Genomic DNA, 17,165 nt, shown 5'->3' with positions numbered 1-17,165 from the left:
CGCATTCGATGAATAACCTACCCGTTTGGTTCCCCACTGTCCGATCACCTCCGCCACGATTGGACGACATTCGCTGTTCCTGCGCTCGCGAAGTGACAACATGTTAACTCACGATGAAAAGTGGTTTTCGTTTTCCCCCACCACCACGCGTCACCATCCGAATGGTATCGCGCGCCCTCGTACCTTTACCACCCATCGTCTGAAAGCGATGCGGGCAATACCACTTACCGCTCGTTTTTCGTCTCCGCCCGTTAAACCCCGTGTGTCCCCTCCTTCTGATAGCCATTGGATTCGTCCGCCCGTGATCCAACGGCCCACAATCACCTCGCTCCTGCCCCTTCCTATATCTCCGTTGACTCATCTACGCCGTCTATCCGCTCGATCCGACAGCCAATCTTGTTCCTCCATCCAGTTCGCCCACCTGCTATGTAGTCCCCATCCCTTAACTGCTCTGTGCACCCGAAGGACGAACATAACCAGTTCTCAACAGTGTTTGCAATAGTCCCTCAACAACCACATTCAAGAGACAGTAAAGCCGAGAAGAAAAAGGACAGAGCTCGGTCAGGTAAATTCATTTAACAGTTATGGGACTTGATCCCATACGACACTCCACCTGCCCGAGAAGGACAACAGAGCGTAGGAAAAGATCATATCCATCAACTACAGCGAGCAATCGCACTCAGAAGTCTTGCGTGGCAGTTAAAGCGGTTGGTGGTCAATTATGACCCCTCCACACCTAGAATGGCCGAGTGCCTTTGTAATGAAACTCTATATATACCCAGAAATCAGATGTAATTAGGGTTGATGGTTGTTGTTTTGATGTAAGGTTCAACTTTTGGAGACTGTAACTACTTTGATACTTGCAGCGTCTCGTCTTCATTTTCAGCTAATACAAGCTTCTTTTGCTGTTAATTGCTCACTTTCCATTTCTATTATGTTCTAGGTTGTGCCTGATATGCAGTTTTCCTGAACTCTTGATGTTTAGCATTAGAGGAGTTGTCATCCTACCTCTATGGTTAAATCTTGCATGTATCAGTGAATGTGTTAATCAGGTTTCTTTTCACTTAGTGACAGAGAGCTGTCATCCTGTCTGTACACTAGGGAATTAGATTTGCAGACCCCTTTACTGGTTTCAGCCAGCCATCACAAGGTCTTGTGCATCTGCTGGTGCGGTCAATATTCTCCATATTCACCCAATCTCTGAATTGTGAGTAATTGGTGGTCTAAAGCCTTGTAGTCTGGGGGTGTTCACACATGTCTGGAGTCAAGCAAAGTAGAAGCGGTTATCTGGCTTGAACAAGCATCATCTCTTCCATTCATCCATTTGCAACAATAAGTTGAATTTGTAATGTTCCCGAGCATCTCCAAGCTACAACTTAGGAGAGTTTCTTGGGGTGATAACATTAATTGGCGCCGTTGCTGGGGAGAGGAGATTGAAGCTCAGCTTCCCTGGGAGAATGACATAGATCCAACTTTGATGATAGACAAAGTCTGGACACATTTCTGGTTGTAATCATCTATCTGGCGACTCTACTGGAGAACCAACCTAGTGGCGACTCCACCTTTCAGTTCTGGCTCAGTTTGTGAGGCATACCCGGAGAAATCCTAAAAAATCACTAGCTGACCCTGTGCCTGACCCTGAGAAGATTGCTAAGCAAAGGAAAACATCACAGAAAGGAGCATCAGGATCAGGTAAGCCTAAGAAATCTTATGTATCTCTGAAAGAGAAAGTTATAATTGGGGATATATTGTTTAAAGATATAGACCCTAGCATTGTTAGTGAAGAAGTACCTTCAGAGATTCATAAAGCTCCTTGTTCAGTCAGTTCCCATTTGGATCTCAATCCAAAGAAAGTATCCCATACAGTCCATCATATTCCTTCGTGTTTGTCATCTATTTCATTATTTCCTACCATTCAATCTGCCAGTATCCTTCCACCTATCACAGTCATGGCAGGCCAGCAAGCTCCCACGAACATGGAAAGAATCATAGCTACTAGGTATGGACCCCTGGTCTTGCCTGTTCCTTTGAATGTTATGCCTACAGGAGAATATTAGAAATATATGCCCAAGTTCACTGGTATAGAGAGAGTAACAGCTGAAGAACACCTTGAGTCCTTTTATAGTTATGTTGATAACCTAGATATCAATGAAGATGATGTGTGGATGAGAGTGTTTGTTCAGAGCCTTGATGGAGAGGCTAGAAAGTGGTTCAGAGAATTGCCCCATAGGTCCATAGCAGACATTGAAGCATTGGATGATGCATTCCTGAAGCAATGGGGGGATAGGAAAGATCTGCTCTATTACCATACAGAGTTTGGAAACCTAAAGAGGGAAAATGGGGAATCATTCCCTGATTTTAATAAAATATTTAATCGTATGTATAGTAAGATACCAGCTGAAGTAAATCCTACCGCCACCTCTGTCAAGCTCACTTATGCTAATGATTTTGACTCTGACTTCTACCTGCTTTTGAGAGAAAGAAGATGTGCCACTCTAGCTGAAATGCAGGATGCAGCCCTAGAGGTGGAATCTAATATCATGGCTGCAGAAAAGCTCAAAAGTCATGCTGATAGAAGAAGGCAGAGAGGTGAGGCTTCTTCTTCCTCTGCTTCATCTTCAAAACCTAAATTAGATAAGATGACTAAAATGATAGAGTCATTGGCTGCTGAGATATCTAAGCTGAAAGTTGAGCAGAGCTCTGGAAAAGCAAGGCTTCCAAACACATTTTCTCCAAGAAACCCAAATCCTTTCAGAAGAGCAAATGAACAATTGCAAATCATTCAAAGGGGTAAAGAGGCCCATGAAGAACAAAGAGTTAAGGCTCCTTTCCAAAATGTAGTCATGGAGGAGGAGCAGTTCGAAGAAGAGGATGAAATTCATTGCATGGAAGACAAAGGCAGTGCTGCCTTTTTGACATTGGCCGCATATGAAGAATCATTACTACAGGACCAAACCAGTCAAGAGTGGGACAGAGAGGCTGTTCTGCAGACTGGTGAACAACAAAGATACAATCTAAGGTCAAAAGCAAACAATGTCAAGGAGAACCCTACCCAAAGAGCTACTGTCCAAACAGAGCAACAGAATATTAGACAGAAGAAGCCAGCAACCGATCCAGTCATCCTCAAAGCACCAGCTCAAGAGGTAAGAGGTCCTGACAAGTCCCCTTCCCCTTTCAGTTTTGAATCAGAAGTCCAGAAGCTAAAAATATTTGTATCTCTGATAGAACTAGCAAAGAGTGAAGTTTTTAGAAAGTCTATCCTTGATGCTCTTGAGTTGAAAGCCTCACAAAACCCCACTGACTACATCAATTTGCAAGATGATAAGCCTGCAGTTGTGCTTAGCCCAATGAACGAACTTGCTGATGATAATTCTCCACCATTTTATGTCTCCTCGACCATTCATGACAAAATCCTCCACAATTGCATGCTAGACATAGGGGCCAACCACAGTTTGATGCCTAAAGCTGTCATGGAAGAGTTAGGGCTTGATATCACTAGACCATATCATGATTTATTCTCATTTGATTCAAGAAAGGTAAAATGCCTAGGATTAATCAAAGACCTAGCCATTACCCTAACCCAGTTGCCCATGAAGAGCATGATTATGGATATTGTGGTAGTAGATGTCCCTCCTAGGTTTGGCATGCTGTTGTCTAGAGGGTGGATTAAGAGACTTGGTGGGACATTACAAAATGATTTATCTTATGCCACTGTCCTAGTCTTTGGGGGGGAAAGCAGAAGATTGTACAGAGAAGCACAACTGGCCTACATCATTAGTGATGAGAAGAATCCTTCCAATCATCCCATTTATGCTGTGGACACTGATTTTGGAGCTTGTATTTTCCAAATTGAAGAATCCCAGAAGGCCTCAATGCAGATCAAGAAACTAGTGAATTAGGCCGATGGAGAGCAAGGAAGTCTGGTTTGGGAGATGTTCTTTGATGGAGCATGTTCGAGGGAGACTGCAGGAGCAGGGGTGGTGCTGATATCTCCAGAAAAAGAAAGCACACATCTGTCTTTTACGCTGGCCTTTCAAGTTACCAACAATATAGCAGAGTATGAGGCTCCGATATTGGGTCTAAATGCAGCCAAAGACAGAGGAATCAAGAGCATAAAGGTGTTTGGAGTTGTTGATCTTATCATTAAGCAAGTGAATAAAACATTCCAAGCAAAGCACCCAAGGCTGAAAGCATACATGGATGAGGTATGGAGACTTAAAGATTCTTTTGATAATTTTTGTATCTCATATATCCCTAGAGTAAAAAACCAGCATGCCGATTCCCTTGCTGTGTTTGCTAGCATGTTTATCCCTCCCATGCCTACCAGACTAGTTTATGAAGTTCAAATGAAATATAGACCATCCTTGTCTGATAATGTCCAGCATTGGAAAGTTTTTGAAGATGATGATGAAATAAATAAGTTCCTGCAAGTCATTGATGAATTCTCTGAAATGCAAATTGACCAAGAGAATGAGCCTTGGAAGAAAATCCCCAATCCCAGCTTAGAAACAGAATTGGTAAAGATAACATTGTCCAACTGCCCAGCAATCATATACCTAAGGGTCTGATTCCATTAGAAACGCTGTTTGACCAAAATGCTGTGCCTCATAAGGCTGCCCAAAAAGAAGACCAATCTGCAGTCTGTAAGCATAATATACGGAGTCCAGGACAACCAAGATATATAAATTTTTCCACCCATTTGTCTGCTGCTGAGGGTTCTGAATACTGCAATTTAATGAAGCAATTTGTTGATGTCTTTGCCTGGGAATATAGTGACCTGAAAACATATGACAAAAAGATCATCCAACATAAAATTCCCTTAGAGAAAGACACCATCCCTTTCAAGCAGAAGTTGAGACCAATAAATCCTTTGCTCCTTCCTCTAATTGAAAAAGAAATCAAGAAGTTATTGGCTGCCAAAATCATAGTCCCTCTCAGATATTCAAAATGGGTAGCCAATTTGGTAGTGGTGAGGAAGAAAAGTGGAGAAATTAGGCTCTGCGTTGATTTCAGAAACTTAAACAAATGTTCTAAAAAAGACAATTATCCTTTACCCAAGATGGAACATTTGCTGCAGAAGGTCTCAGGGGCCAAAGTAATGTCTTTCCTGGATGGATTTTCAGGGTATAATCAGGTTGTTGTACATCCAGATGACCAAGAAAATACTGCATTCACCACTCCTTGGGGCACTTTTATGTATTCCAAGATGCCTTTTGGGTTGATGAATGCTGGAGCCACCTTTCAGAGAGCTATGGATATAGCATTTGTGGGAGAGAAGGATAAGTTTGTCCTTGTCTACCTTGATGATATAACAATGTATTCTAGAAATTTTCATGACCATTTATAGTATTTGAAGAAAGTGTTCCTGAAGTGCAGAAGGTTTGGGATTTCAATCAATCTTAAAAAGTGACAGTTCGCTTTAGAAGAGGGCAAGTTGTTAGGGCATGTTGTTTCTGCTGCAGGTGTCAAAATTGACCCAGAAAGAGAGAGCAATACAGACCTTGTTTGTCCCAAGATCAAAGAAAGATATCTAGTCTTTTTTGGGCAAGATAAATTTTGTAAGGAGGTTTATCCCAAATTTTGCAGAATTTGTAAAGCATATTATCTCCATGTTGAGAAAGGGGTCGGAGATCAAATGGACTGATGCAACAAGAAGATCCTTTGAGTCCATTAAGAAAGCTATTATAGAAGCTCCCACTTTAAGAAGTCCAGATTACAACAAAGGAGTTCCATATATTTTCATTAGCCTCTAATGACACCCTTGCAGCAATTTTATTGCAAGTAGATGAAGAAGGCCCGGAGCATCCAGTGGACTTTTCAGCAAGACATTAAGGGATGTTGAGTTAAAGTATGATATCATAGAAAAACATGCATATGCTCTTATTAAGTCTTTGAAAGCTTTCAGAATTTACATTCTGCATTCCAAGATAATTGCATATGTACCCTCTGCTTCAATAAAAGATGTTCTAACGCAGCTTGATGCTGATGGAAGAAGGGCTAAATGGATTGCAAAGCTTATTGAATTTAACATAGAATTGAAGCCCACCAAACTGGTCAGAGGTCAAGGCCTTTCTAGATTAATGGCTGAAGAAAATTGCAGAACACTAGACATAAATCTCATGAGCACAATTCCAGAGAATGGTCAGACAGAAGAAGAAGCAGCTAAACCAGGGAAAAATCAGTCATTGCTAGAAAATTTAGCTTCTTGTGGTTGGCACTCAACAATAGCTCAATTTTTGCTGAAGCTAGAAATTCTCCCAGGCCTTAGTTCAAGCCAAGCCAAAACTATTAAACTTAGGGCAGCCAAATATTGCATTCATGAAAATATTCTCTACTGGAGGGACCCCTCTGGAATTCTTTTGAGGTGTCTGGACAAAGAACAATCCGTAGAAGTGATGCAGCAGTTCCATTCCAGCATATGTGGAGGACATCATTTTTGGAAAACTACAGCCCACAAAATCCTCAGAGCTGGGTACTATTGGCCCACCTTGTTTGCTGATGTCTTTTCATTTGTTAAATCATGTGACAGGTGCCAAATATTTGAAGGAAAACAACAATTGAAGTCCCTTCCCTTAAAACCCATACATGCTAGTGGCCCTTTTCAGCAGTGGGGCTTGGATTTCATTGGAGAAATCAATCCACACTCCAGTGGCCAACACAGATGGATCTTAGTAGCCACATATTACTTCACTAAATGGATTGAAGCAATTCCTACCAGAAAGGCTGACCATAATGTGGTCATGAAGTTCTTGACAGAGAATATCTTCACCAGATTTGGTTGTCCACATAAATTGATCACAGACAATGCAGCAACCTTCAGGGCAAAAGAATTGGTGGACATGTGTGACTCAATGGGCATTAAGCTAGTTCATTCCACCTCATATTACCCTCAAGGCAATGGTGTAGCAGAATCCTCTAACAAGAGCCTAATATTAGATAATGAAGAAGATGTTGGAAGACAACAAGAAAAATTGGGATTCTAAGCTCAAATATGCACTGTGGACTGACAGAGTAACCACCAAGAAATCCACTGAGAATTCTCCATTCAAGTTGGTATATGGCACTGAAGCTATATTCCCAATTCAGTTAACCCTCCCTGTGGCAAAATTCTTGCAAGAAGAGCAGGGTGAGAAAGAAGACATGGCAAAAAGGATCACTGATTTAGCAGAGGTACATCAAATCAGAGAACAGCGGGTGGAGAAGTCTACAACATATCAAAAGAAAATCAAGGAAGCTTTTGACAGGAGGACAAAAACATATAATTTTCAGGTTGGAGACTTGGTCCTTAAGTGGGATGCACTAAAAGAGAAGAAGGGCAACCATGGGAATTTTGATGCTTTCTGGACAGTGCCTTTTATCATTTCTCAGATCTAAGGGAACAATACCTTCATATTGCAAAGGATGGGAGGGGAAATAGTTTTTGATGGCCCAATTAATGGGCGGTTTTTGAAAATTTATGTTTCTCAAGGTCTTCTGGCCTTAAGGTTGTAAATATGTTATTTTATCAGTTTTTAGTATAAGCTCACTTAGACTCCATGCCCAATGGAACACTAGGAAATTTTCCTAATTTGGTTTTCACAGGAAAGGCAATGATCTGCAGTTCTTGGGACCTCACAGGGAGGATCTCATCCCCAGAAGGATCCAGTGTTAGCTCTGCTACATACTTTGATGTTTTGAAGGTCAGAATGCAAGCTTGGCCATGTGTTTATGCTCAAAAGAGAACTCGCAATAGTCATCTTCCCTCTTCTCCTTCACTCCACTTACACTCTCATAACCCCGCCCTCTCTGTTTTTCTCCAAAACTCGGCATAAGCCCTTGTTTCTTCCAGCCCCAAAGCGCTAAGTTCAAAGCCCCATAGCACCGGTGTCCACATGACCCCGCACCTCCGTAACTCATAGTCGCCTTTAAAATCATAGCCGTCGATCGCTGCATCCCGATCTAACAGTTCCCCGCCGCATTCGATGAATAACCTGCCTGTTTTGTTCCCCACCTTTCGATCATCTCCGCCACGATCAGACGACGTTCATTGTTCTCGCACTTGCAAAGTGACAGCATGTTAACTCTCGATGAAAAGTGGTTTTCGTTTTCACCCCGTCGCCACGCGTCACCATTCGAATGGTATCGCGCGCCCTCGTACCTTTACCACCCATCATCCGAAAGCAGTGCGGGCAATACCACTTACCGCTCATCCTCCGTCTCCGCTCGTTAAACCCCACGCGTCCCCTCCATCCGATAACCGTTGCATCCGTCCGCCCGTGATCCAACGACCCACGATCACCTCGCTCCCGCCCCCTCCGATATCTCCGTTGACTCATCTACGTCATCTATCCGCCCGATCCGACGGCCAATCTTGTTCCTCCATCCAGTTCGTCCACCTGCTATGTAGTCCACATCCCTTAACGGCTTTGTGCACCTGAAGGACGAACATAACCAGTTCTCGGTACTGTTTGCAGTAGTCCCTCAACAACCACATTCAAGAGATAGTAAGGCCGAGAAGAAAAAGGACAGAGCTCGATCAGGTAAATGCATTTAACAGTTATGGGACTTCATCCCATACAACACTCCACCTGCCTAAGAAGGACAACAGAGCGCAGGAAAAGATCACATCCATCAACTACAGCAAGCAATTGCACTCAGAAGTCCTGCCCGGCTGTTAAAGCGGTTGGTGGTCAATTATGACCCCTCCACACCTAGAATGGCCGAGTGCCTCTGTAATGAAACTCTATATATACCCAGAAATCAGATGTAATCAGGGTTGATGGTTGTTGTTTTGGTGTAAGGTTCAACTTCTGGAGACTGTAACTACTTTGATACTTGCAGCGTATCATCTTCATTTTCAGCTAATACAAGCTTCTTTTGCTGTTAATTGCTCACTTTCCATTTCTATTCTGTTCTAGGCTGTGCCTGATATGTAGTTTTCCTAAACTCTTGATGTTTAGCATTAGAGGAGCTGTCATCCTACCTCTGTGGTTAAATCTTGCATGTATCAGTGAATGTGTTAATCAGGTTTCTTTTCACTTAGTGACAGAGAGCTGTCATCTTGTCTATACACTAGGGAATTAGATTTGCAGACCCCTTTACTGGTTGCAGCCAGCCATCACAAGGTCTTGTGCATTTGCTGGTGCGGTCAATATTCTCCATATTCACCCAATCTCTGAATTGTGAGTAATTGGTGGTCTAAAGTCTTGTAGTCTGGGGGTGTTTACGCATGTCTATAGTCAAGCAAAGTAGAAGCGGTTATCTGTCTTGAACAAGCATCATCTCTTCCATTCATCCATTTGCAACAATAAGTTGAATTTGTAATGTTCCCGAGCATCTCCGAGCTACAACCTAGGAGAGTTTCTTGGGGTGATAACAGGGCCAACCCCTTGTCCACTATTTTTGGGAGTCATATTCATCATTGTCGCACTTATGGACTTCATTAGGCTTCTTAGAAGGCCCAATGACATGTAGTATTGATCATTTGACCTCTTGAAAGGCTTATTCTTTTGTTTATGAGCTAGTTTAGTGGGCTTGTCACCAAAAGTTAGATGTTTTGCACATTATTTTATTTTAGGGGCTAATGTAGGCCCAAGTAGTTAAATCAAACTCATTAGAAGTGTATAAATGGAAGTGATGAGGATTCATTTCAACACCATCACTTGGATTTGGAACTTTTATCTCTTTAGAGACTTTCACTATCTTTCTTGGAGGACAAATTTTTGGAGCATGGAATGAATTTTGATGTTTGGATAATTTTCATATGTCTTAGAGCTTTTTGATGGCAAGTTTTTTGGATGGTTAGATATTTCTTATACATGTAAGTACATTTTAATTCTATTCTTTTTTTCTAATTTTGTCATATATATTGTTGTTGGGAATTCACTATAATAAGGCTTATTTGTTGCATCTCTTATGTGAAGTTGTGGAAATTTTGTTTCTGGATAGTGAATGCTTCATGTATGGGCCATGTATAATGAATGAATGTTCCTAGGGATGTTTCATTACTAAAATTTATCTTGATAAGCCATTTATCTTGCAAAAGGAAGTATAAAGTATTTGAAGTTGTTTTTGCTATTGCCCTAGTGCTAAGCGAAGTTGCCTTTTAGGCCACCTTGACCTTGAAAATTCAAAGGTCGATAGTCATAATTCTACCTGACTCCATTCTCCCCAAAGGATTAGGCATTGGTCCACCCAAAGTTGATCACCTTAAATATTTTCATCCTACTCTCTCTCCTTTTCTAGAACTGGTCCCATTAGCTCCCCTAGGGAATCATTTATCTTGTAAACCACCCATCAAAATATTTCGATCTCTTGGCCCCTACTGCGCTGGTGTGTCTCCTAGGTGCCCTCCAATTTTGAAGAAATTCGACGGTGGGATTTTGAGATATTTGAAGCTCTAGCCTCGAGATTGAATCTTGCCCTTGGTTTCCTTAGGCTAGAAGTCTCATTGGGATCCCCTCAGGTTGTCTGGCTTTAATTTTTTTTCTTTGGTCCCTTTCTCCCTCCAGAATAGTTCAAGAATATCATTGGTTGCTAAAACCTACCCCTACCCCCTTGACCTAGCCTCGGTTCCACTTGGTCCCATGTGGTCCCATACACTATTAAGCATAATTCTTCAAAGATCACTGGGAATCCAAGCTTTCACAAGAATTTCAGGGTCTAGGAACCTCCATTATAAGATACTTACCCTAAAATTAAACCTTGAAGTTCCCCTTAAGCCCTTCCTTGAGAGCTTTAAACCTTGCCCTCCAAAGCAAGTAAGCCACATATTTGAGCCTCTCTTGTGAAAAGGATTTTATCATTGGATCACCCGTCACCCTATCATTGGTTTATCCATTTATTGATCCTCATCATAACGGGTCTCCTCCCAGCGATGAAAGTTTGTAAAGAGTAGGGAGCCTTACGCATGGTGAGAATGGGCTATTGCTCCATTTGTTGCCCTTAACCTAGTATTAACCTTTCAAGGATCCCGTTTTAGGACCTTTGCTAGGTTGAGTAGTAACAAGCATCGTTAAACAAATTACATTCTAGAGAGTGCTTAAATTTTCTCAGATAGAAAGCCCTCCCTATTATCCACTTGTTTTTTCTTAATCCCATCAATCGAGACATAATGGGTGATTATTAGAGGCCTTGCAACTTCACAAATTTCCAAGGATATCCTCACAACCTTCCATATGAATCTACCATGAGCAGGATCCCGACCTTCCAGGGGAACAATGACGTCAATGTTGAAGCTCATATAAAGAAATTCAACACATTCGTGCAAAGATTTGCCCATGTTATCACTTACAATCATGAAGATGTCAAAATGAAGTTATTTGTTCTATCATTAGAAGATGGTGCTCTTGATTGGTTTCATGATAAAGCAGACAATGGATTTGTCTTAAGAGCCTTCATTGATGCATTCAAAGATAAATATGGGGATAAGAGGGAAGGAAAATCCTTAGTCAAGGAGTTGAATACCATAAAGAAATGAGAATGAAATAGTGGAAGAATTTAACCAAAGATTTTATGGTCTTATGAAGGACCTGACTCAAGACTATAGGCCTCCTGACAAGATAATATTAGAGCAATATCTTGAGGTTTTCAATGGTGATACTTAATATGAGATTAGACGTGCCAAGCTTGCAATTTAGCCATTGCCCAAAGTACAACTGAAGAATTGGAGAGATAGGAAAGTTTAAGGTAAATAAGAAATCCCAGGTTTTGAAAGAGGTCCAGTCAAATCTAGGGGAAAATAAATTAAAGAAGAAGAACCAGAGTTAGTCAAAGAATTGACCTGAGTAATTAGAGAAATGAAAATTGAGCATGCCAGACAAATAAGAGGTGTGCAAAATCAATTAATATAGATGGAGAGAAGCTGAATGCAAAATATGCCGCCCAAGAATAATAATAATAACAGGGGTAACAACAATCCTTGGCCAAGAAGGAATCCCCCTAGTGATCAAAGGCCCCCTACACCACTTGAGTCTGCTAATGTTGTTGATGAGCCTATCCCTTTCTGCAGACCTTGTGAAAGTTTCCATGAAGAAAGTACATGTGCCTTTGGTAAAAGAATCTTAGAGGAAAGCAGGAATCAACAAAATAATAATGCAAGTCAAGATGACTCTAAGGAAAGTCAATGTGCCGACATGATTTCTTCATCCTTCGCCATCAATAACTTCAGTGAAGAAAATGACCCCATCACTCAAGCATATGGTGAAAAGCCATCTTAGGAACAAATTTTATAAATTGCTAGAAAGGTCACACCTATCAGAGGAAAGGTAAATATCAGAGTGAAAATAAACAAGTTGCTTCTGTAAGGTATAAATATGGATTAGAGGTGGATTGGGCTACATGGATTAATAACATCAAAATGTCAATTCCAGTCTTAGAACTTTTGAAGATCCCATCGCAAAAGGCTTCATTCTTCAAAGCTTTGGGCATTGCTCAATAAGAAAGATTTGATAGTCAGCCTAAGGATGAAGAAATTAAGTTGAAAAATTTAAACTACTATATGACTAGGGAGGGCCATCAACCCTTCTTTCTGACATTAGATAATAATGACTTTCTACTTCACAATTGCATGCTTGATTTTGGTGCATCAACAAATGTTATGACTAAGAAAGTTATGGAACAATTGAACTTAAGAATCTCTAGACCTTACCATAACATTTGCTCAATGGATTCTAGAAAAGTTGAAGTCCTTGGTGTGGTTAAATATCTACAGGTCTCCTTGGCTGATTACCCATACAGGATCATCACCATGGATATAACAGTGATTGATGCGCCAAATGTATGGGGAATGCTTCTTTCCAGAAAGTTTGCAGCTGATTTAGGTGGGTCTATTCAGATGGATCTATCTTACGCCACTATTCCCGCAACAACAGGTGGAATGGTCAGATTATACAGAGAAGTGGAAAGAAGATACCATGTGGAAGTTCCAAAGAGATTGGAGAATGGTGAAGAAGTTGTGCCACAGGGTCATCCACTGCATTTTGAATCAGAATTTATCCAACTGGTATATCAATTTTTCTCATCACATCTTCCATCCTACTTTTAGAGCAGAAAGAGAAAGAGAGTTCAGTATGATAGAGATATTCAACACAATGATCAGATTCTTCATCAACCAAAGAGGGTAAAGTTTCAGCAAGGGACATCTGATAAGCAGCCTATTGATCCACCAGTGAGCAAGCAGATGCCTGAGATTGTGCCACATCGATGACATTTGATGCCATAGGGCATTGTTTCTATAGTATCTCTAATCCTATTCCTTTTTACTTATTGTCGTTAGTTAGTTTTATTTCATGCATTTATGACTTCATGTTCTTTTTTATTATTATAGTAGAATTTCTCTATTCCCACTGATTTATAATGCATGATGATTTTGATTTTGAATGGATATCTATTTGATGGACTTGGATGCATGATTCTGGGGTTATCACGTTACTTAATGAAAGAAACGTGTTCTCGTATGGAGCCAGATGTTGCACTCATTTTTGTCAAAGTTCCAAGGAAGCAGATGTACCATTTTCTCCAAAGGATCGATATCGTCAACACATCGGTTTATTGAGTCATTGTAAACCCATTTTGCAATTTTGTAATGTAAATGATGCTAGTAAAACCATGTATATATGTAAAAACCTAGGTAAGCCTATTATTTTGACGAAAATTTCATTTTAGAAGGTCTATTGTCTCAGTTATTTATCTTTGTTTCTAAACACAGAAGATAGACAAAGTTTTCCCCTCCAGCCTCACCCCAAAGCTAGGGTGGAATTTGTCTTTAAGTCTTAGGTGAGTCTTAGTGTTTTAGTCAATTCTTATGTAAAAGTGATTTGGAAATAATTTAAGCCAATTGGATAAATTATTTTATAACAAATCACTTGGTCTACTATATCATATTGTGTCGCAGAATTGAATGTGTAATTTGAGAGTTTATACCGAATGGGTGTTCCCCCTTTGAGGGCTGAAAATTTAATCATCTTATGTAAAAAATATTTTAGTGCATGGCCCTTCATGTTTAGACATGATAACTGAAATATTAGAGGGTGTAAAAAAAATATTTAATCCCCTCAAGTTTCAATTAATTAATTTTTTTGGCAAAAATTAAATTAATCCTAAGCCAAAAAATTAATTAATTAGAGTCAAATTTAGAGTCTTACAGAAATTAAATTCTCCAAGTGGAAAAGTTCGTGGGTGTGAAGGAAACTAATTCTTGGAGGCTCCCACCAAGGGAATATTTGAATTTTCAAGATAAATTGAACCCTTTAGCTTTGGTAGATAAGTCAAAGTCAATTTTTTGAGGAAATTAGCTCAAAATAATTAATTTTGAGCTAATAAAAAATGGGTTAAATGAGAAATTAAAAAATTCCTCAAAAATAAATATTTTCAATGGTGGAGATTAAAAGATGATCAAATATTTTTTGACAACCGAGATTATTTTGATGGGGATCAAGCCAACTAGCCGTTATTTTTCCACTTGGAGGATTTATCTATAAATTGAGAGTCATTTGTGTCTCAAGCCATCTAGTTTTGGCTTATGTAACTCTGAAAAGATGATGTAAATTATTGTCCCGTTGGGAATGTTGGAATAATCATAATAAAGACTTTGGGGTGCAGTTCATGGTGTCTTTTATCTGATGATTTGTGGTATGTATTGGGTACGAACATTCCTATATTGTGCTTTATAAATATTTTGATTGTTATTTCGTTGTAGGTGATAGGAACATTATATGTGTAAGTTGTGGGATTATCTTAGGTGATCCAATTCACTGGGTGTTCTAACGATTCATTCATAAAAAATATATAGTGTTTGCAGGTTTCCCAACCCTTTGGCTCCAAGTTCTCAAATTTTGGATAGAGGATGACTATGTTTGGACTCTAATTATTTTTATGGTGTTCGAACTTCACTAAGGCTATAGTTTATTATTTAGCTTTTGATACACATTTAGCCACTACTAAAGATTTATAAAATTTCAAAAAAAATCCCAGCGTTTTACATGTATATTTTGTAAATATAATTTGTATAATACACCTGTAAATTATTTTATTTTTCTAATCTTGGTTTCGCAACTAGGGTTTTTCGGTTTTGAATTAATTTTGAAATTTTTGTATATATTGGGGTTTCAGATATTTTTATTTTAATTTGTGCAGATGAAATCAAGTGGAAAGAGTTGAATTAGAGCTGGATCTAAGCTCTTGAGGGTAAGATCTAGCCTCTCTTTTTTTTCCAGGGCCAACGATTTAGGAATTTTGCAGTGAAATTGAACAATATTGAAGATCTGAAGCGATTTAAATTTTCTGGCAAGGGTTTTGATTTTTTTTTTATGGCCTTGAAGCCCAACATCTTCCTCCAACCCTCCTGCGTCGGCCATTGAGGACCCGCGTCAGCCATATTTGGCCTACCTAAAGCTGGTCGTAAGCGTTAGGGTCCTCAGCCTCCCCTCTTTGCCTTTGCCATGGCCTTCCACTCTCCCTCCTCGACCCTCCTTCCCTCTCGACCCTCCTCTGCAACTCTCCTCCTCCCTTTGTTCTCCCTTCTTCTCATCCACTCTCTCTCCTCTCCTCCTTGATTCTCTCTCCCTTGCCTTTCCTCTCTTCTCCTCTAGCCGCAACCCTCCAAGGGCTTGCGACAAGCCTTCGAGGACTTGAAACCCTAGGTCGTAGGCTTTAGGGACTTTCCCAAGTTCTCGACCTCCTCTTTTCCCTAGCTGTAACCCTTGTGGGGCCTACAACAACCCATTGTGGGCCTCTTTTTACCTTTGTCCATCTCTGAAATTTTTGGACTGAATATTGGAGGGTTTTGGAGGAAGAAATTGGCTCAAATCTTGTGTTTTTAGGTGGCATCTTCATTGGGGAAAATTTGGGCGAGTTGGACAAGTGATCTTCAAGGCATTGGGCCTAGGGTTTACTCTTTAAACATTTATTTTCTTATTGTTTTTCTACAATTGTAATAAATTCTCTATAGTAGTGATCTAAGTGCCATAAAATCTCATCTAAATAGTCTAGACACACTGAAAATTTCATGATAAAATTTTACTTTTCTTTTGGCTACTTGGGCATTGTTCATTAGACCTAGATCCACTTGTTTGTTGGTTGAAATATCTCTGCATAATCAAATACATCAGATCTGATATAACTTGGAAAGAACACATTTAGAGCATAAAATTGATTGGCATGATATCTAACATATTGTCATGAAATATAGGCATCGTGGGCAACAGGTTTTTGACATAAATCTCCAATTTGTAGTGACTGATATGTCTGCATACAAGTGTGATCATATATGAGATTTTCTAAATACAACATCTTTGAGAAGACTAAAAATTCACGATTCCAAAATGGCAAAGTTGTTTTATCACTTGGCAATTGTTGGGCACAATTTGGCACACACTCTCACATTGATTGTTCATTGTTTGCATAATTTTCTCACTGCTGTAATAAGTATTTTCAGATCTGATATATCTCTGAATAATTCATCATAAGAAGGGTAGCTCTCTTGCATACTCACTTGGCAAGTCATTTAATGTTTCATTGGTCATATTAGTTTCTTATATGCTTGTTATTTCTTGGGTTTAGAGTGAGTAGCTTATTGTTGTCCTAAAAGTTTAATTATTGTTCTTGAACATTGATTATTTGGAAGCTAACATTTGTTTGTCTTGTGTAGCTATGATAAATTATCAAACTTTGCACTAAAATCACTCACACATCTAAGATCTACATTTTCTAATCTTGTTGATGGTTTAAGTTATTGTGGGCACTAAGATCTAATTGTTAAGAAATTGTTGGATGATTGCTCTAAGTTATGCTCATAATATTGTTCCCTTTATGATCTTAAGAAGCTTTGGTAATTTTTTTGTCTATCTTAAGCAATTGGCATCTTAAGTTTTGTTGACCATTATTCTAATTAAGAATCTTTCAATATTGAAATTGTCTAAAGAGCATAATCTTAGCATTACTGTTGGCATAAGATTGTTGATATTCATCATTAAAATATCTTGAGTAATTGACATCTTGCATTAATAATCATTGGAAAATTGTTAAGTGAATAATTGCTCTTAATCAAACATCTTGTGGATTTGACATTGGCACTTAATAATTGGCAAACTCTTGGTAATGAGATTGTCTTTCCATAAGTACTATTGTCGTTGAAAATTGGTCATAAATTTAAGTACTTAAAAATTAAGCCAATCTTAAACTGAGAG

General features: G+C 39.5%; 1 protein-coding gene across 1 annotated transcript in view; it reads left to right on the top strand.

The window, feature by feature from the left end:
* The window catches only part of LOC149143607 (uncharacterized), a 326,985-nt gene extending 311,499 nt beyond the window's left edge, over positions 1–15,486 (top strand). Inside the window, exons 11-12 of the mRNA XM_089447200.1 lie at positions 15,115–15,165; positions 15,300–15,486. Coding sequence (XP_089303326.1) covers positions 15,115–15,118 — 4 coding nt within the window. The 3' untranslated portion in view covers positions 15,119–15,165; positions 15,300–15,486. The remainder of the gene's footprint in view (positions 1–15,114; positions 15,166–15,299) is intronic.
* The last annotated feature ends 1,679 nt before the right edge of the window (positions 15,487–17,165 follow it).

This window comes from Pinus tabuliformis, chromosome X (genome assembly GCF_031772625.1).
Source record: "Pinus tabuliformis cultivar Carrire ecotype Pingquan chromosome X, CPIR1, whole genome shotgun sequence".
Taxonomy (NCBI): Eukaryota; Viridiplantae; Streptophyta; class Pinopsida; order Pinales; family Pinaceae; genus Pinus; species Pinus tabuliformis.
This window is presented reverse-complemented; position numbering and strand designations above follow the sequence as displayed.